At 31.7% G+C, this 22,571-nt stretch overlaps 1 protein-coding gene across 4 annotated transcripts in view; it reads left to right on the top strand.

Annotated features, from left to right (window-relative positions):
• LOC111063959 (protein O-linked-mannose beta-1,2-N-acetylglucosaminyltransferase 1) overlaps positions 1-22,571 on the top strand; it is a 76,275-nt gene that overhangs the window by 32,295 nt on the left and 21,409 nt on the right. For 2 of the 4 annotated variants that reach the window (XM_039425327.1, XM_039425326.1), the window contains exon 6: positions 6,522-6,746. The exons of 1 other annotated variant lie outside the window; for it this stretch is intronic. In XM_039425327.1, the coding sequence (XP_039281261.1) occupies positions 6,522-6,746 (225 nt within the window). Of the gene's footprint in view, positions 1-6,521; positions 6,795-22,571 lie in introns of all 4 variants that reach the window. One more of the 4 variants, XM_039425325.1, reaches the window with a different exon arrangement.

The raw sequence follows: 22,571 nt of genomic DNA, 5'->3' as shown, positions 1-22,571 counted from the left end.
GTTGTAGCTCACTGTGAAAGCACCATCTAAATTTATTTATTGAAATTATTGGTCCTAATTGTGCTTAAAGCTTTCAAATTTCACAATTTTTATTATTCACAAATTGGAGTTATTTTATGATTAACAATTTTACTGTATGTATTAGTGGATTTTTGTTTCATAGCAATACTAAGCTAATACTTGAATATACACGAACTGAGGTTCTTTTCTTTGATTAACATAGACAAATGTGACTCAACTAATGCCAATGTTGAAGTAGCGTACAAAAGTTTATATTAGACCTACAATCAAGTACCTATAATCTAATATATTGTTCAAGAGTCAATTTAAACATTGATGGAGGTCTTCATTTTTATGTATTACTGTTTTCGCTGGAAATGGAACCTCTATTAATTACGGCGACCTTATATGAATTCTAGTCATACATTCTATTAAGGATGTGCAAAGGCTAAAAATAAACTTTGTACTCGTGATATTTTTCAAAGATTTTTGATTTGTATATGATCAAGCTATCAAAATGAAAAAGTTTTATTATGAAAACATTTTTTTCCCGATCATTACTTTTTGAGATATGAGCGCCTGAAGTTTGAATTTTCGGGACAGAACATTTCAAACTCGGTAAGATATAAATCCATGAGATTTGGAGGATGGGTTGTTCTTCATGGTATTGTTGATCTAGTAAAACAAAAATTTTCTGAAAATATCAATTTTTGAAAAAGTTATTCAATTTACCAAAAATAACTCAACTAAAAGTTATTTCTGGTTATTTTTAGTGAATTGAATAACTGAATAATTGAATAAAAGTTATTCAATTTACCAAAAATAACTCAACTAAAAGTTATTTTTGGTTATTTTTAGTAAATTGAATAACTTTATCAAAAATTGATATTTTCAGAAAATTTTTGTTTCACTAGATCAACAATACCATGAAGAATCTATCCTCTAAATCTCATGGATTTATCTCTTACCGAATTTGAAATGTTCTGTCCCAAAAATTTTAACTTTTGGCGCTCATATCTCAAAAAGTAATGATCAGAAAAAAAATGTTTTCTTGAGAAAACTTTTTCATTTTGATGGCTTGATGATATACGAATCGAAAAACTTTGAAAAATATCACGAGTAGAAAGTTTATTTTTAGCCTTTGCACAGACTTGATAGAATGTATGGACTAGAATTCATATAAGGTCGTCATTATAGAGGTTTGATTTCTGGCAAAAACAGTAATACAAGAATTAATGTTTCATTTCTGACTGAAAGCACGTAAATTCGATACAGCTTTATTGAATTAATAATAATCGTTTTTTTCTAGATTGGTGGGTCAAATCTGTTTCTATTATTGGATTGTGACAAAGCCAATTGCAATAATTTGATATAAAACTAATTAATTATTTTAATTAGTGAATAACTATAGTCATCACTTTGGCTAGTGAGGGCATAAGCTGTTGACTTGAAAATTTATTCATTATTTTTTCATGAAGTGAATTTTGCATCTTGGTTTCTCCGTTTTTGACTATTCAAAAACCATTAAATCACTATTCCATCATTAAAGAATGTTCTAAAGTATTATATTATCATTAATATGTTCTGAACATAATCTCACTTTTTTCCGACATTGATTAGCATAGTTTTTATAGGCAAATGTAGAACATTTCCAGAGTTTAGACATGCTGATCTATTCCCTATTTTTGATTGTTTTTTATGGTTAGTAATACTTGTATACCTGTTAGTGATTCGGATTCCACTCTGTTTATAATCGCAGAACAAACGTTTTTAATAAGCACAAAGAAGGGCAAAGATTAAAATGGAAATCAAAATATTTAATCAGAAAATGAGATAGAAATAGAGCCAGACAAAGTAGACTTTGGAAGTACTGTTATGTGTATCGTATTTAACATGAAAAACGAGTACCGTATTCATGAAGAAAGAATATTATGGGATACGAATATAGAGTATGCATCGCAGAAAGCTGCTTACAAGTGGTTGGTGGCTGGTTATAATAAGTTTTGTATAGAATATTTGTTCACAAAAATGTAACAATATTTTTTTAAGAATGATATAAAAATCTCAGTCTATGTTATTTTATTGAATTTCACGTAAAAACCAATCCATCTCATTTGCACAATATCAATTTTACTCAATAAAAATACTTATAGTTCTCTGTTATGAGAAAAGTTATATTTGAAAAAGTATTTTAGAATAAATAGACATCACTATTATGAATGTTCAATAGTTTTACTATTTACTAAGGATAATGTGAGAAGTTATGATTTATGTAAAATGACTGGTAATTTTTATATGAAATAGAACTACGGTATATGGTATTGCCAAATTCATTTTTTATTCAATGCTAAGTTTTAGTATAACTAGGAAATTCAGTTGCACTATTTGCAACAAATTGATTGTAAATAGACAGAATAGTAACAGGAATGTCTTTCAACTGATTACCAATATAGCTTAATAAACAACATGAAGACTTAGTGCCGGTTGCACAACAGCCGGTTAAATATTAACCGTGATTAATTTTACGAGAGCCAATCAGAGAAGCCGTCTTTTCAAAAACGCCTTCTCTGATTGGTTCTCGTGAAATTAATCACGGTTAAAATTTAACCGGCTGTTGTGCAACCGGGCCTTAGTGTTTTCTAAACCCTAAATAATTAATCAAACACTTGTAAATTTGCAAAATATATCTGCAATTTTCGTTAAAAAAACAAGACATTTTTTAACTATTTGTTTAGAATTTTTCAATCTTATTAGAATATTATTGAAAAATATATTACCCAAAAGTATCATCAGAGAGTCGCGGGACACTCAAAATCGATTCGCACCTTATCGAAACTACTGATGTTCACTAGAAATGTAATATTGAAATTAGCGTTTTGTGTCTTCACTGTTTCACTCAGTATATTACCATAGAGAAACAATAGCTTGAGTAGATATCCCATGGTATAGGACGTTTATGTCGCAACTTTTACTGTTATCTCAAGCCGATAGTCCACGTATTTCTTTCCCAAAAAGGTGTGTGACGCTTGTAGTCTCTCTTATTGTGTCATTCATACACTTTAATCCCAACAAAACAGTAAAAATCTTCAATAATCGATAGTAATCGACTTGAGATAACAGTAAAAGTTGCGACATAAACGCCCTATACCAAGGGATATCTACTCAAGCTATTGTTTCTCTATGATATTACTTTGTCATCAATAAATTTAAATTCTGATTTAAATTCTTTAAAATACTGATCAGCTCTACAATGAGCCATCCCTAGAACTAGCCTGGGACTGTTATAAGACCACTTTGAAATTTTCATTTTCTTCATATTTAAATGGCTTCTGTTGAAAGACATTCTGTTATCTTTACTGGCTATCGATTAGGATACAAAATTGATTGTGCTCAAATCATATTTATTGTTATTTAATCTTGTCATTTGTTAAAGTTACTGTGGCTTGAAGAGGAAAACAATATAACTTTGTATTTTTTGTATTCTTATATTTTCAATCATTTCGTGAGAAATTACAAGAATATCCTTTTTATATTCTATGAATAATGCAGTTTCTGCATTTTTCAAGTAAAATGACTGTAAGTTGTTTTGTCATAATCCCATAACTGAGGAGGAGCATATTAAATTAACTAAATTGTTTTAATTGACAATTGATCGTGCATTAGATGTATCACCAAAATGTCAGCTCATACAATTGCGTGTTCGTCGTACGAGTTTGCCAATACGTGACTGTTTATTAGAGAGGTTATTCAACAATGAGTTCTAAATTCAAGTTGAAAACTTGAATAATTGTCAAAGAATCAATTTGTTTGCAACTTCTGAATGGAATTTTTCATACTCCCATACTGGGAGTAAAGTGGCTTCTAATGCGTCAATTCTGCCTACAGCATATTTGCAAACTTTTCAAATAAGAAGCTTTTTTTATTATTTATTTATTTATTTTCATTTACAATACAAATGACACTAATGTAATAACATTAGTAGATAAAATAATAAGGTACAGTAGTCCTTGTGCTATTTTTCTTCCAAATTTAAAGATGACAAAGTACAAGATAGGGTTAGAATTTCACGTGTAAAATTTTTTATAGAATTTTAGTCCAAAATAAACATGAAAACTGTAAATTTTTAATTTAGATGGCTTGAATTAATAAATAGATTAGAAATATTCTACTCAATTACCAAAGATATTTATTACCAAAGATAGGAGAGCTGCAATAGGTTGCAATTCTCAATAAACATAATGATATCATGTCGATAAGAAATTAAAGCCTGGTAGTTTTTGCAACTACCATCAGTAGTCATTCAGGTCACCTTTCAGTCACTATCATACAGTCATTCATGTTTCCATTTATTTGTATCTCTATTATCCAACCAAGTTGGCTGTCCAATTGGAGATTTTTATTAGTGCTTATATCAATTACTTGATACCCAACTATCGAACAAAGAAGCTCCAATTTCCGACTCATTATCATAATCATTTTTATATCAATTACTTGATTCACAAAAATATCCAACTAAGCTCCAATTTCCGACTCATTATTATCATCATTATTTTAATATCAATTAAATACACAAAAATATCCAACTAATAAGCTGTATCTAGTGTACTCAACTATCCAAAGTACATACCGTAGTTGCAGTTTCTAACTTGTTTATTATTTGTGTCAATCATTCAAAACTCAATGATCCAACTAAGTAGCTGCAACTTCCGACTTATTATTTTCATTTATATCAAGTACTTGATACCCATTTATCTAACAAAGAAGCTGTAAAAATATATTGTTATTTTAACCACTTGGCTATCTACCGAAGTAGCTGTAATCGCTAACTTTTATTAATTTATTTATTCTTTTTACAATGAAGCTTAGATCGGGAGAGAAAAACTAAGAATACCTTGTACTATTTCTCTCTCAAATTTAAGTAACATAAAAGTCCAATTGAGGTTATGTCTTCTAGATTTACAAAAATATTTATACAAACCATTCTTTTGAATTTGGATGTTCCAAATTCAAAAATAATAATAATTTATAAACTTAGGACCGGTTTCCGAGCTCGGGATGTAGCTAAGTCCTAGACTTTAAACAGCTGGAGTCAGAAAATTGGCTTTCCAAAACGGGGCGTAGTCGCAGCTTTTATAACAGTAGTCGTAGTTTTTATTTTCTCATTTCTATAATTGGATACGTTTTTCCTTGACGAAATTAGACATTCCTGAATAATTCAAAATAGCTGAAACTTTACACTATTTTCTCTTTATTTTATTTTGTGTTCAATTTTCTAGTTTTTCGTAATTTAATTCAAATGTGTCTGCGACAATGACTGCGACTACGCCCCGTTTTGGAAAGCCAATTTTCTGACTCCAGCTGTTTAAAGTCTAGGACTTAGCTAAAACCCAAACTCGGAAGACGACCCTTAGTTATTTTAAAAATAGAGCATATTCACTTAAATTTTAGTGAAATTTTAAAACACGAACCGAAAAACAAATATACTTCTAAAAGTACTTTTTCCTCCACCTACTGTCTAAAGTACTAACTTTACTCCCTGAAACATAATACTAAAGTGTCACTTTTTCGCTCTCGGTAGTAAAAAACAGAAAAACTCCCTAGGGAGGAAAAGTGACTCCATTTAAATAACATGGGAAGCATCTCTATATTAAAAACTTACATGGTAATAGGTTAGAAGGTCTAAGCTCAGATGAGAAAGCATAATAGAGTCAACTCATATGTCATTGAGTCAACTGAAATCAATACCACAACCAGAAATTTGACCAACTCATGAAATATATGTTTGTATGATATGATATTCTTAATATTAGTAGACGATAAAAATTTATACAATTTTTAAAATATTTTATTCTATTCAAAATACCAGCCAACAAGTATTTTTGATCTGCAATTCAAATCTGAACCGCGTGATCTGGAGTCAGCCATTTTTGGTAGCTGCCCAGCTGATATAATTGTTACAACTTTTGCCGATAGATAGCGCAATCGGCAGTGCCAATCAGACGACCGGTTTTTAGGTTTTAGATTTTAGGTTATGTTGTTAGGAAACATTGTCACCAATACGTAAGTTATTAGAATGATTTTATTTGCAGTTTCTATAAAAAAATGTAGATGGAGGAAAAATGTTGTGTACATCACGAGCGAAAAATACTTTTTCTCCCTCAGGAAAATTGTTGCCCTCGGCTTCGCCTCGGGCTTCAAACTTTTTCCCTCAGGGAGAAAAAGTCGTACTTTTCACTCTAGATATACAAATAACTATTTTATCATTGTTTGTATCAGTTATTCAATACTTTACTAGCTAATTAAGTAATTTAGTATCTAACTGTAAGTGACTAATGGATTAGCTGCTATTGACAACTTTTTATTATTGTTTATTTTGTATCAGTTATTGAATAGTTGAACTGTAATGAGGTTGGCGAACATGGCAACGATGTACAGCACAGAGTTGACAAAGTATGAGCTTGAGTGGTGGGTGGGGTAAGGAGGAGGTGGGCTGAGAGGGTATTGGCTGTTGTCTGTTGTAGAGTGCGGCGCGCGCTACAAGACACGGCCGGGACTCACCTATCACTACACGCACTCGCACAAGGAGCAGGGCACTGGCCGAGGGGCCGTGGCGGGGGCCGGGGGCAGTGTGGGTGGGGCGGCAGGTGACGAGGAGGCAAGCAGCGAGGCACTGCCTCCGCCTTCGCCCTCCAACGCCCCCAACGTCCAGGACAAGGGCACCGACCCAGCCGCCGCACAAGGCAAAGGTTGGACCAAGTTTCAGGACAGTTATCTCACCTTCCTTAACACCCCCGGTACGAACACTCGCTCTCTCTTCTTTCTTTTTCTTTCTCACACACCTATTTTTTGCTTTCTGCTTGTTGATTAATTTACTCTCAATGGTTTATTGGTTTCTCTCCGTCTACTAATATCATCTCACAACTCTCAAGGCCACTAGAATATTGTGTTGCATATCGCGGTGGCTGTGAAAACATAGTGGAGCGGCGAGGTTAGTGTATTCCTGGGAATCCAACTCAGGATGTGTGCACACACAACGTGGTTAGCGGTCAGAGCGGTCTTAGGAGAATATAGATATATTAGGAGGATAGATATACAGGGTGTTTCAGAAGTAGTGTTGAACATTTCAGGGTATTGTTCCTGGATGATAGGAGACTACGAATGTCGTTTTTTGCAGTATCCAAAACTAAGCGGTAATCCTTATAGCTGCCATTTTGTTCTTTTCACTTAGGAATTTTTATCTCAAGAACGAAATGTTGTATTTTATCTGAAATTTGGCATGAATATTTATGCTATTAAGACTCAACTTTAGAAAATAAAATAAGAAATTTTCAAAATTGCGGCCATTTAAAATTTTTGATTGCAAATTTCACGAAAACCGTTCACTTTACAGAAAATTTACTTGAGACAAAAAAGTTGGCAAATTTTATCAAGATTTCAAGGATACAAGGATACCTTATTTATTAAGATTGGTGAAAGAATACCTGAGAAATAAATTATTTTCGTACTGCATGCATGACCACTTTTCACCATTTAGACATCAATATTAAATGTTTAATTCAAATTGTATTTAAGATTAAGCTTTGAAACTCGGTTTGGCTTCATATGGACATACAACTGATTTTACAATGTATTTCAGATGATCTTGTTTGTCTTGTAAAAGTATGATTGTACGAAAAGAATTAATTTCTCTGTTATTATTTGACTAATCTTAATGAATAAGGTATCCTTGAAATCTTGATAAAATTTGCTAACTTTTTTGTCTCTTGTAAATTTTCTGTAAATTGAACGGTTTTCGTAAAATTTGCCATCAAAAATTTAAAATGGCTGCCATCTTGGAAATTTACATCGAACATTTTCCATTTTATTTTTTAAATCTGAGTCTTTATAGCATAAATATTCATGTCAAATTTCAGATCAATACAATATTTCTTTCTTGAGATAAAAATGCCTAAGTGAAAAAAACAAAATGGCAACTATGAGGATAACCGCTGAGTTTTGGACACTTGAAATACAACATTTGTAGTCTCCTATCATCCAGGAATAATACCCTAAAATATTCGACACTACTTCTGAAACACTCTGTAGATATATCTATTATACTTTCAAGATCTCTGTGTGAACACACCTTGAGCGGTTGAAAACCAGTAAGCCAAATAACTAACTGGAGGTGGTAATAATTAAGGCAGCAGCGTTCTATCTATGCTTTTTCACAAGGCATTTTTTAATATATAATGGCCCATATGAATAAAGTTGAGCATTTGCTCATACTGTACTTCTAAAATATGGAGCATTTGCTTCATTTTCTGTGAATAAACGTGAGCAAAACCTTTTGCTCATGCTCATCAAAAAAATAGTTTGAGCATTTGCTCAAAAGTAAAAGCTTTTGCTCAAAATTGTATGAATAAACTAGAGCATTTGCTCAACTTTTGAAGCAAATGCTTCAAAAAAGGTGAGTCTAGTCTAGAGCAGCTTATCACCTTTTGCTCATAGTAAAATGGCTCAACTAATTCGTATGAGGAAGAGGAAACTATACCAGATACTATCACAACCAATAGTGTAGAACTATAAAACTCTTTTTAGATTCAACCATGATATATATCACCATTATTCCTACAAAAGAATAAATACAAAAGCTACCTGTTATAAAGATAGCCATCACAAAATAGAAAATAGGCATTTAAGAATATGAGAGTGTAGACGATTATAAGAAGGCTATTGATATTATAAGATTATGCTGAAAATTATTACAGAGATAACATTTTTTCACGCTATTATTTCAAAATTCTAAACTCAACTAACCTAAAACTGTATTCATAGAAAATAGAAAACAGAGCAGACGACGCAAACACAAGCGGTGCCCCCTGTTTGCATATTTAGCGCTTCCGTGAGCTAAAAATACAAATTAAGGCTACAAAAGCGAATCAGCTGATGAAAAATCTTTAAAATACGTGAGCATTTGCTCCAGAGTTCAGGAGCATAAGGTAAGAGTATAAGGTAAAGCTTATTCATATCAAAATGAGCAAATGCTTTTGCTTCTACCTTTTGCTCATGAGCAAAACCTTATGCTCAATGCTTTTACTCATGAGCATTTGCTCTGGTTTTATTCATATGGGCCATTGTCTTCAACTTTTTGCCAACATTGCAAAGTTAGCAATCACCCAAAGCTTGTTCGATATGTCCTCAATTTATTACCAACCGGTCAAAAAAAGGAACGCAGATCCTAGCTACTTCTACCTCAGATTAGTTATTCTGTTAGGCCTGGTTGCACTAAAAGCCGGTTAAATTTTAATCATGATTAAATTCAACGAGAACCAATCAGAGATTGATTTTTGTGGCATTTAATCGGGATTAAAATTTAACAGACATTTATGCTACCAGGTGTTAGTGTTGAAAATTATAACGGTATTGCTTCTCCAAGTTCGAGCTTGCTCTTTTGGGGATGTAGTTCGTTATCTTCTACTTTGTATAATTAATACAAAGTTGAAGATATTAATACATTCTTGCAGTACATTTTCTATAGTCTATTCTCTATTTTAATATTAGAGAACTGTAATGGATAAATGACAAAATACATAAAAACACTTCACTTGTATGGGCTACTTTATTCAAATTAATAAAAATTGATAAAAAAACAATATGGGCTACTTTATTCAAATTAATAAAAATTGATAAAAAACAATATAAAAACTTGTAGTACCCTTTTATTAAAAATAAAAATATTAATAGGGTGACACAGAATAACGAGACATTTCAAAAACGCCATAAAACATTAGTTCTTCAACCTTCGATCACATAACTAACGTAAGACAAGTGGAAGGGGGCAAGTTTTACAGAATTGAACAGTGAATCATGAGAATTTATTATTAAATCATGGAAAAAGTATTTTCTTGAATTTAAATGTACAGAGTGACACAGAATAACGGGAACTTTTAGAAACGCCATAAAACATTAGTGGGATAAGACAAAAATTATGTTATTCAAACTAATGTAAAGTTCAAGACTTGCCATTTGAGAATTATTAATAACATCTATAACTTTTTGACAATAATTAAGATCTTCAAGATAGCTTCTTCCTGCACGAATACACTCTTGAAATCTGTGTTGAGATTCCTGAACGATTGCTGCAACATCTCAGCTGGGATGAGATTTAATTTCATTTTGAATTGTCTGTTATGATTCAACCACAGTTATTGGTCAAGTTGTGAAAACGTTTGATTTGAGATAGCTCCACAAACAGAAAATCGCGGGTGGACAGATCATGGGACCAGGAAACGCAGATGTTGCAGCGATCAATGTGGAATCTCAACACAGATTTCAAGAGTGTATTCGTTCAGGAGGAAGCCATCTTAAAGAAGTAATTGTATAAAAGTGATAAATGTTATTAATAATTCTCAAATGGCAAGTCTTGAACTTTACATTAGTTTGAATAACATCATTTTTGCCTTATCCCACTAATGTTTTATGGTGTTTTTAAAAGTTCCAGTTATTTTGTGTCTCTCTGTATATATTTTTGTTGAAAAAATTTTAATAAAAGGGAACTAAAAGTTTTTATATTGACAAAATACATGAGGAGCGAAGGTATATTTTGTCGCATCTGTATAATTTCTTTATTTTTGAAGCTTGAATTAGTTACTCAGTTGAAAACTAGTTTCGCCACTCCACTATGTTCCCACTAAGAATGATATCTAGATCTGTATACCCACACAAATTGTAGACGGCCAATTTCAAATCGGTCGTTCAAATTCCAGAAGTGAGCTACGTGTGGGAATGGGATCTGACACACACGCCGACCACTGGAAATTGTCGGTTAGCCACCCGCTAGCGGTGGATTTGAATACGATGGATTTGGACGACCGGTATAAAATCGGACATCCAAAAACTTTTGTGTGTGTGTGTATGAAATCCTCCATTTTTAAGCATAATTTAGTTTTTGATATTGTTAGCGTTTTAAAGCTCTTTAATGCTGTGCAAAGGCTTAAAATAAACTTTCTTCTCGCGATATTTTTCAAAGTTTTTCGATTTTTATATCATTAAGCTATCAAAATGAAAAAGTTTTCTTAGGAAAATATTTTTTTCCGATCATTGCTTTTTGAGATATGAGCGTCTAAAGTTTAAATTTTTGGGACAGAACATTTCAAATTCGGTAAGATATAAATCCATGAGATTTAGAGGATGGATTCTTCATGGTATTGTTGATCTAGTAAAACATCAATTTTCTGAAAATATCAATTTTCAAGATAGTTATTCAATTTACTGAAAATAACTTTTAGTTGAGATATTTCTGGTAAATTGAATAACTTTCTCAAACATTGACATTTTCAGAAAAGAAAATTCATGTTTTACTAGATCAACAATACCATGAAGAATCTATCCTCTAAATTTCATGCATTTATATCTTAACGAATTTGAAATGTTCTATCCCAAAAATTCAAACTTCAGGCGCTCATATCTCAAAAAGTAATGATCGAAAAAAAATGTTTTCCTGAGAAAACTTTTTCATTTTGATAGCTTGATGATATACAAATCTGAAAACTTTGAAAAATATCGCGAGTAGAAAGTTTATTTTTAGCCTTTGCACTGCCTTAAGCCAGATAAGTTTCTATGTTTTTATACATTTTTATTTAACGTTCCCAAATTGTTGAAAGTGTATCATCGTGTTCTGTACAGTAATAACTCAGTTACTTCGCTCTCTTGTACAATTTCAAGAACGGTGTTAGCTGGTTACCATTTTAGCTTTCGAATCAATATGGAGAATATGATGAATTAATTGGAATTTAGAAAGGTCTAAGGAACGAACTTTGAGAAATACTACAATTTTATTTTTAAAAAACTCACCCGAAAACTTTTTCAATTCAAAATGTTTACTTTTCTAATGGAATAGAAAGTGATAATATTAGTTTCAAAATTTGATCTTTTCGTACAGCCTTATAGGATAACATAATATTGTACTGAATATATCAGAATGATTAGAAATGTGGGTGTGTTTGATGTGTGGATTCTAGTAAAAACATAGCTCGAGGTCTATTACTGAGCTGAATGTTGGAATAAGGTGCGTACAGATTTACGCGCCGCGAACATGAGCAATTCACTTTTAATCAGCTGATGCCAAGCTTTTTACATCTGTAATCTTAACGTTTCTGTAAAAATACATATATAATCAGCTGATTAAAAGTGAATTGCTCATGTTCGCGGCGCGTATATCTGTATGCACCTTTAGACATGAGTCCCTACATACTCGTACAAAATGTTATAGAGAATGTTTTATTCATCATATTCGTTCTGGGGGAAGTTTTATTACACATCGTGGAGTGAATGAGGCAATCGACTAGCTGGTCCCAACTTTTATTGAAACCATTGGTTGGTTCAATTTTCACCTGGAATAGAAACCATGCTACATTTCATCAGAGTTGAAATATAAATATTATTTTATCTTCTCTTTGGTTTCATTAGCATTGGGAATGATTAATTTCGATCATTTATAGAAAAATTATGAACTTGTCAACAAGTTTTAGGTTCTTTTAGACAACAATAATCTTCATAGTAGCTAGTTTACCTACAACCAATGTCACTGCCTATTATATACATAGAGAAACAATAGCGTAAGTAGATATCCCATGGTATAGGGCGTTTATGTCGTAACTTTTACTGTTATCTCAATCTGATAGTCCACGTAGTTCTTTCCTGTTAAGCTTTATGACGCTGGTAGTCTCTCATATTGTGCCGTACATACACTCTTACCGGTCAAAACAGTGAAAAACGACAGTAATCGGCTTGAGATAACAGTAAAAGTTGCGACATAAACGCCCTATACCATGGGATATCTACTTACGCTATTGTTTCTCTATGCTATTATCAAGCGTCAAGTAGGCCTATTATTAGTAGGCTAATTAGTTTTGATACTGAAGTAGCACAAAAACAGGAACTTAGAGGTTTGGCGGTTTGTTCCTATAAACCCTGTCTTACAACATACATTGATTCTTATTGTGGTACGCTAGGAAGAGAAACCAATATAGTCCTATATTCATTATGTGCTTGAAATTGTTCTAAACTATGAGAGTAGCATCAGAATTGAATTTTATATTTAATTCAAGAATTAGAATTTGAAAAAAGTAAATTCGTATGGCTTTTGTTGGTGGGGAGTCCCTTGCGGGAAAGGTCCCACCGCCTTAGAATTTGAGTTATCAATTGACAATTCATCTTAGAATTATGGTTGGAAATTATCTATTACGAGACGATGAAACAAACATTCATGATTAATACAAGTGTTCAAGTAGCAGATGTCATTGGAATTTTGCACATGTCCTTAAAATTTAGTACATAGGCCTATCATTTAAATTGGTCTTGTTCGAATGGCATATCTACAGATTGAAAAATCACTTTTCTAATTAGAATTTTACTAAAAGCTAGTCTACATGAAAATGGTGAATCTCGAAATTTCCGTCTTGAAACCAAGAACATTATTATTTGAAGCTTTTGTACAGAAGATTTTTATTGTTAAATGCATCTACCAAAGACAAAGAGGAATAATTTATTGAGTTCCCTAGTTGATGCACATGATAATTCAGCCTTTCTATTCTAGGTGAAAATCACCTTCTTAATTAGAATTCTACTAAAAGCTAGTTTACATGAAAATGGTGAATCTCGAAATTTCCGTCTTGAAACCAAGAAAATATTATTTGAAGCTTTTTAGAAGATTTTTAGTGTTTAATTGCATCTACCAAAGAGGAATAATTTATTGAGTTCCCTAGTTAATGCACATGATAATTTCTGCCTTTCTATTCTAGGTGAAAAATCACCTTTCTAATTAGAATTCTACTAAAAGCTAGTTTACATGAAAATTGTGAATCACGAAATTTTCGTCTTGCAACCAAGAAAATATTATTTAAAGCTTTTGCACAGAAGATTTTTAGTGTTTGTTGCATCTACCAAAGAGGAATAATATATTGAGTTCCCCTAGTTAATGCACATGATAAGTCTGCCTCTCACAATTTACAAATAATACAGTACAGTTACAGTACATTTATATTTATATACCCTTACGTTCTGAAAGATTCACATGTAGGCTTAAGCCTGTGTTTGTGAGAGATTTACCAAAGAAGAATAATTTATTGAGTTTATAGTTAGTACAGTTGATAATTCTCTGCATCCACCTTCTAATAATATAATTTGATGCTTTGTTTTTGTGACAATCCATGGCGGGGGGCTGAAATTCATGAGGTACAGTAAAGCTTGTTGATTGAAATTATTTGAGAAAAAAACGAAAAAAGACGAAACGAAACAATGCAGTCTATTGGTTTGAGCAGAGCAGAAATGTTGGCTGGTACACTCTGCTAAATTCCTGAATGTTGTTGAATAGTAAGAGCTCACTGAACCTTGAATGAGTTTTAGCCCGCCCCGCCGCACAAGCGTGAATGAGTTCTAACGCTGCACTTTCTTTCGATAGGATGACCGGTGCGATCCGAGGGCGTGGCTTCCCCCCCACCACCCTTCTGCGGCATTCTTCTCCAGTGACCTCTTACTATTGCATCATTAGGGACAGAGTGTAACTGCCTCCTAGAAGTCCTAGACCTAGACTAATTATCGAGCATCCGAGAGAACAATATCTGTATATTATTGCTAGACAATTTTGTTCCTATATAAAATTATTATTTCTATAGAAAATTATATTAGGAATAATTGCTCGGCAATATTTTGAAATGTGATTGATTCGTCTAAACTGAACTGAATCGAATAAATAATTTTTAGGAATGATTGCTTAGGAAATTTTAAGGGATTTTAACCTTACAGTTGTGTTGTGAGTGATGTTGTGGTATTTTTCCATAATGAAAAACACAAATTTAAAATTGTCAACCACTTTTTATTATTATTATATTTTCATTTTCATTTATTTATCGTCACATTACATCAATTTTTGAGTAACACTCATTTGACTGGTGACATGTCAATACTAGAACAAAATTATATTTAAAAGACTTAGTTCTAACTTCTTGAAAGTAAAATAAATAAATACACTCTATGATGTATCTCATCAAATTCACATGGAAATGTGACAAAAAAGTCACAAAAAGTTAAGTTACACCCTACAGCCCCTTTTCACAAATTAAAATTTGGCAGCAGAGTATAGGGCTTTCTCTACTAGCATTTTTCTGACTGTTAGTTTGAATTTGTTTATTGAATCTAGATTTCTGATGGCTGCAGGTAATTTATTAAAATAACGTATTCCAGAGTAGAATAGAGTTTTTTCTAGAGCTGTGTGCCTATGTACTGGAAAAGCAATGAGACTACTATTACGTGTATATTATACCCGTGATTATCTGTGCAGAATTGAAATTTATCTAAATTCTGTTTAACAAAAACCAACAATTGATAGATAAAAATAGATGGTAGCGTTAGAATGTTTAGGTTTTTGATGAATGCTTTGCAAGAATCTCTTGATCTCAATCCACAAATGACTCTTATTATTTTTTTCTGGATATATTATACAGAACCAGGTACAACTTTACAAGTTGTAGACAAACAGCTGAAGATGTGGCTGGTAAAGCCACGAAACCTGATTCTATATGTATATTATAATACGGTAATTTATAATACCTAATAAAAAGTGGTTGACAATTTTAAATTTGTGTTTTTCATTAAGGGATTTTATTGATTCACTTAAATGTTGTAATTATCACATAATAGATAATTATTAGGAATGATTGCTCGGGGATAAATAGGGATTTTATTGATTCATTATCATATAACAGCATTAGGAATAAATGCTAGGTAACATTTAGGAATGTGATTTATTCAAATATTAGTTTCATTAGATAGATTGACATATCTAAATAACCAACTATGGACAAGTACAAACATACTCAATTCGAATACAACAAAAAAAGGTTTACATCTTACAACAAATTAGGCTAGTTATACACACTGTATTGTATGTAAGTAGTTAATCTAATTACAACACAAGTCTCTTGACTATTTTATTAGATTTTTAAATACTGTCCTATTAAATTTCTGCACTCTATTGTAGTGCATTGTTAATGATTTATATATACTTAACTATGTTCAAGTCAAGTGCAAACATGGTCAAATCGATTTTCATAAAATTATTGTCAATACAGTGACATTCAAGTTATGCAGATAAATAATCTGCTGTTCATTAATCAGATAGAACAAATGTGTATAAAAATAAAAAATCCACTGTATAAAATTCATTTATATTCTATTGAATAGCTTGATTCTAAAATAAAAAGCAATAAATAAGCATGTTCCAAATTGTTATTGTCAAAAATAAATAACTAATAATTATTGAATTATATGTAGACTAGTCATTATTGATTGAAAAAATGTTATATTTAAATAAATTTTGCTAGCCATTTGTGCATTAAGATAGAAACACCAATCGTACAGTTTGATAGAATAAATTTAGATTTTTATAATAAGATTGATATATTCTCAACATGTATCTTCATGATAGGATACGTTTAGAAAAATTACACCAAAATAATGCCTTATTCGGTCTGACAAGCTCTGTAGTGGTTGGCCCTGTTATATTCTCAAAGTTCAAAATAATCAGGTATTACTACATAATATTATTATAAAAGTAGGTAATGCAAAACTTATCTTTGGCGAAGAAAATTAAATAATTCATGTAAACTAAATTTATTCTCGTATTTGAAACATTCTCAATAAAGTTAATTTCAAATCATGTTTTTTAATCGAAATGAACATTTGAATCTTTCGTGTTGACTTTCGTCTTCTATTTGATTCTCGTCTTTGAAACATCCTCAATAAAATAAATTTTAAATCTTTAGTTTTAATCGAAATAAACAGTTGAATTTTCAAATCTCTATTGACTTGCTCTCCGTACAACCAACAACCATATTTTAAAAGCTTTTCAAGAGCGCTGTATTTATCTAACTGAATCGTTACATTGTTATTTAAACTTGACTCGCAGGAGTCAAACGATAAGTACAAAGATTTCTATCCATGAATATTGTGATTTTGTACCCTTGAAATATTGCCGAGCAATTTAATAAGTGAATATATTACTGAAAACTACTCTTACTAGTGCATAATTAATAAATTCATACTTTTATACTATATTGTACAGAAAACTTGAAGGTCTCAAGTCATGTAGAAAAGAAAACTTATGATTTTAAAACAATTACGATATTATTTGTTTGGGATTTTAAGTGAACCTACATTCATTGTCTTTTGAAACATATTTTTTATGAATTTAGAAGAGAAAATTGAAATGACTACTCACTAAAAATTGGAATGAACGTGAAAATTTGAAAAGATAAGATGAAAAATAAGTGGAAATGAATTTTTCCGAAGTACATATTAGTTTCTTTTACCTTGGTTTAACATCTTGGTGGTAAGGAACTGGGTGTCACATTTTCCAGGACACTACAAAAAAAATTCAAATCTAAAAAATCTAGAATCTTTACTAATCGCTTTCAATTTCAAAGGATACATTTTTATCTTAATTATTTTTTAATTTTTTATGTGTGGATTTTGGATTGGAGTTAGATCATTCACACGGAATTGATTAGGATTTTGATTACACATTGAGAATACTTTCAATTGTTTGTTTCAAATTTTGAAGTCATTGTGAATTTAATTTATTTATGAGTTGAGAACCTGTTTGATTTCTCGCTCGTAATTTTAATCTCAATAAGTTTTTCACAGTGAGTGTTCTTCACTTTTCTCTTCAAATACGAAAATAGGTTCTTCTATTAAATGAATAATTCAATTACAGTATAAAGACGTATTTCCAATCACTTAGTACCAAATTGAATTGAGTTATATGGGATAATATTATTAAAATTCAACATCAATATGATATAAAGTTTTTATAAACACGTATAAAGTAAGGTAGTAATGAAATTTGCAAAAAAGATTTCTTAGTAGAATTATTGTAATTTTAATTGGGTTATTGTAGTTTATGACTGTAGACTATCATCATTTAATCCGTATAGTAAATAATTAAAGGAAAATAAACATATTTGGGAGGGGTGATTTACTGAAGCTCAATGATATTATAAGGTTTTACATGTAGATTACTGATTGAAATTCCTTTTTTAGATAGAATTTATTCATTTGTTTTCAAATTTGACTGATTTGATATTATCGAAAATACTCAGAACATCACTGGAAAGAGTTTTATCACACATTATTTACACATCACTGCTTAGACTTAATTCTGTTGAAAAATATTGGGTTTGTAAATGGAGAATGTTTATTATAAAAATAGTTGAGGAAACTATGTTAATTTTTGTTATTGTTATTTATTGTTTTATCCTATTATTCTTGTTTAAGCATTTATTTATTCAATTAGTCTTTTTATTTATAATTATTATTTATTTGGAATTTCAATAGATAATTATCAAGGTTTTGGTTTTATCAAGAACAAGTCATAATATCATATTAATTTTTTGAAAGATCAACTTATCATTTTTTAACACGTTTGGCACAATGTTTGGCCAGAATTTTATTGAAATACTGTTTTAGAGGGAAGAATTTTTTGTTTTATTTTTATGACATCCGAAAGAGATGCCCTTGATTTTTAGAAGAAAACCCTACACACGAAGTTTTTAGGTTGATGATTTCACAAACATTTGAAGTGTTACATATACAGGGGACCAAATTTCTGTTTTTCTCACTGGTAATTATTTCAAAACCTTATCATCACATAGAAATTTAGTGGCCTTTATTTAATGTGTATTTGATGAGAGTTCGCATGCAATATACACTGATCATCTTATTTCAAACTCGTTGTTTTTCTTCGATTTTCCTTTTTCCAGATGTGTTATGTACCGGGTTCCTCTCCTCTCCTCCCAACATTGAATACCCCTCTTCCAGTTGGATTTGACTTGAATTTCATGTTGTATGCTATTGTTTAATGCATTGATGTATTTTCTATGTTTTGTTAACTTGAATAGTTGATGGTGTGAATGTAATGTCGACGCTGGCATAGTATGGGTAAGGGATAACCAACTTGAGAATAGCCTGCATTAAAATATGATTTTTTATTCAGTGGTTTGAGCGCAGACAACGTAAAGGTGCGTACAGATATACGCGCCGCGAACATGAGCAATTCACTTTTAATCAGCTGATGCCAAACCTTTTATATCTGTATCTTACCGTTTCTGTAGAAATACAGATATAATCAGCTGATTAAAAGTGAATTGCCCATGTTCGCGGCGCGTATATCTATCTGTACGCACCTTTACAGTTGCCTGAGTGTAAGTCAGTTGACCGTAACTTCCAACCAAAACACTGTATTGTAATTTTCAATATTCTCTCTCTTACATCAAATATACAAAATATTGATATTGAATGCTGTAAATTTATATACGACTGACCAGATTAATTTAAAATTTTAAAGACAATCGCTTTGATGTTTTTTTCTTTCAAACGCATTTTCTATTATCATGTTCTATTTAAATGCTGTACTTATCTAGGCAATGCATTCTAGACTGTGAGATTCGAGGTCAGTGATTCTTAATTCCTAATATAAGTATAATTAGTATAAATATAATATATACTTGGTAAATATGAGTATAATCTTACAAATAATAAGTATAATTTTTAAAAATTATACACACAGTGTCAACTGACTTTGACCACCTTGTAGATTCTATGTATCTGAGTGAATGTAGCTCCGATATGGGTGGCTGGGCTCGAAAGTTTGAAAAGGTTTAATTTTGGTTTAGTTTTGAATTTCTGGTTTTATGTATTTGTGGGAGAATGGTTAAAAAACTTTCACCTCTTTGCTTATTTGTAGTCTGGGTTCAATAACTCTGTAGTATCATAGAGAAACAATAGCATAGGAAGATGTCCCATGGTATAGGGCGTTAGTGTCGCAACTTTTTCTGTTATCTCAAACCTATAGTTAACGTAGTCCTTTCCTGTGAAGCTTTATGACGCTAGTAGTCTCTCATATTGTGCCGTTCATACACTCTTACCTGGTCAAAACAGTAAAAATCGACAGTAATCGGCTTGAGATAACAGTAAAAGTTGCGACATAAACGCCCTATACCATGGGATATCTACTTACGCTATTGTTTCTCTATGGTAGTATTTTCCTATGAAATTTTAGGATAGCATTATTATGCTGATGATACTCTTTTTACAAAACGTTATCCCAAACGACTTGATTGTGCCATCTTGAGAAATTAACTGAGGGCCCTTCGATTAATTATTTTCCTTACCAATTCTTATAATCCACTCAATAATACAAGAATCCTAATTCTAAATCTTGGAATATTTCATCCCACAAATAGAAGTATATTAATATGACATAAATAAAATAAATGATGACATTAATTTCCATCCCACATATAAAATGATATTAATATGACATTAATATAATATTTTTCTCGTCAGCAAATGAGAGCATCAAATATAGAATTAGGAGAATGCACATTCATTTTATTAAAATCCATGACTTATAATATTGAGGATAGTTTATGAAAAGTCAGTTTATATGGTAAACGTCGATCATTTAATACGGTATTACATTTGATACACATACGGTGGTGTACTGAATATCTCTTTACACGACGTGGTTCAGTAATTTGGTGCTGAAATGCTCGCGAGAGAAAAACTTCAAGCGAGAGAAAAACTTCATCATAAGATTCATTTACCAAATTAATTATGGAAAACGTTGTTTTGAAAGATATTCCAACATTAGAAATAAATGTTCATACCCCCAAAATCGTAGGTGCTGTGTTCGATGGGCTTTCTTCCCCAGTTGAGCATAGATGCCTTTTTTCCATTAATTACTGGGCTATACCATAGAGAAACGATAGCATAAGTAGATATCCCATGGTATAGGGCGTATATGTCGCAACTTTTAATGTTATCCCAAGCCGATAGTTCACGTAGTTCTTTCCTGACGCTGGTAGTCTCTCAAATTGTGCCGTTCATACACTATCACCCCAACAAAACAGTAAAAATTGACAATAATCGACAGTAATCGGCTTGAGATAACAGTAAAAGTTGCGACATAAATTCCCTATAACATGGGATATCTACTTACGCTATTGTTTCTCTATGGCTATACTAAATTACTGAATATTAGGTGCCGTAGGTTGCCTACAGTGTGATGTTTTAGTCCTGTTACCCTATTCAAGTGTGTGGTAATTTATTCCCAATGAAGGGAAATTTTGTTTTGTCGCAAGAAGTTGGTAGCCCTACTCAATCGGTATACACACAGCAGTGGGAGTTGATTATTCTTGACCTGTGTAACATTCTGCTTGGATTTCAGACGTCTTATGAACAGAATGTCTCCTACCATAGAACATGAATATTATGGTGAAAAGATTCAAAGCGTGTATAACTTGTATTTAGACATTTTGAGTAAGTTATATAAATAACATATATAGTATATTTTGCTGTAAATAACAAATAGTGAGTAGGTTTTTGATTCTGTATTCAATTTTTTTAAATAAGTGCAATATTTCTTAAGTTTTTAATTTATTGTGATACATTCTGTTATTTGAGTATAAATACATTCTGATCTATTTAGAGTATAAAATCAACCTTCAAAATTAAAAATTTTAAATCATCATTCCTGGACCGAAAATCAAGTGACGAAGCAGTGTGAGATTACATAACCTTATCTTTTGGACTACATTAACATTTTATCAAAATTTTTGGAGAGAAATAGTACAGGCTCAGCCTAGTTTTTCCTCCAATGTCATAATTGTATTATGATTATAGTATTTTATACAATAAATGAATGAAATATTCCTTGATAATCTTCAGTATTTTAGAAATGAGTAATAAAATATTATACTTCATTTCCTTTGTAGGCCTTTATAACAACTATACAAAAGTTTTCAACTTGAATATGTGTAACGCTAGTTCGCCTCTATGGTGCACATTGGTTAACGCTAAATGGACTACGGTAGCAAAAAATGGCGGTCAGACAAACTTATGTTCTCCTGACCGAAAACTACACAACATCTCAAAGAATTTGGAAATATACAGTGTATATCTAGGCATTTGAGACTCATGAGCTATTATATTTTTTTCCTACAGTTACCTTGAAAAGTGGCCATTCCTGCACTGATTACAGAACGCAAAGAAACACTTTTCCGCTCTAGTGCGGGAATAGTTATTTGTGCAACTAGTGCGCAAAGTGACAGTTTGCTGCATCGAAAGAAACGTTTATGCCCGAGCCGTAGGCGAGGGCGGAATGGTTTCTTGAGTGCAGCAAACGAACTTTGCGCACGTATTTCACATTAAATTTTTCCTACAGTTACCATTGAATATGAAAAGTGGGTAATTATGGGTAAAATTGCCTGAATAATGTAGTAGTGTTTGAATGGCGGGGGGCAGCTGTGTGGTGTGTGCTGTGGTGGCACTGTGCTGTCCTTGTCCTTGGTTATAATATCTACTTAATAATTAGCGCGTTGTGCTTCGTTGCACCTCTGCTCACTATAGCAGCCACAGCAGTCACTGTTACCAACTTAATTTTGATTTTCCTGCACTGGTGCTCCATTTAACCTACTAACTATTTTGCGTTGTCATGCTGCAAATCTGGAGTACGCAAAGTACTCACTTTG

Source organism: Nilaparvata lugens, chromosome 3, assembly GCF_014356525.2.
Source record: "Nilaparvata lugens isolate BPH chromosome 3, ASM1435652v1, whole genome shotgun sequence".
NCBI classification, from domain to species: Eukaryota; Metazoa; Arthropoda; class Insecta; order Hemiptera; family Delphacidae; genus Nilaparvata; species Nilaparvata lugens.
Note: the sequence above shows the minus strand (reverse complement) of the source record. Positions and strands in the feature narration are given on the sequence as shown.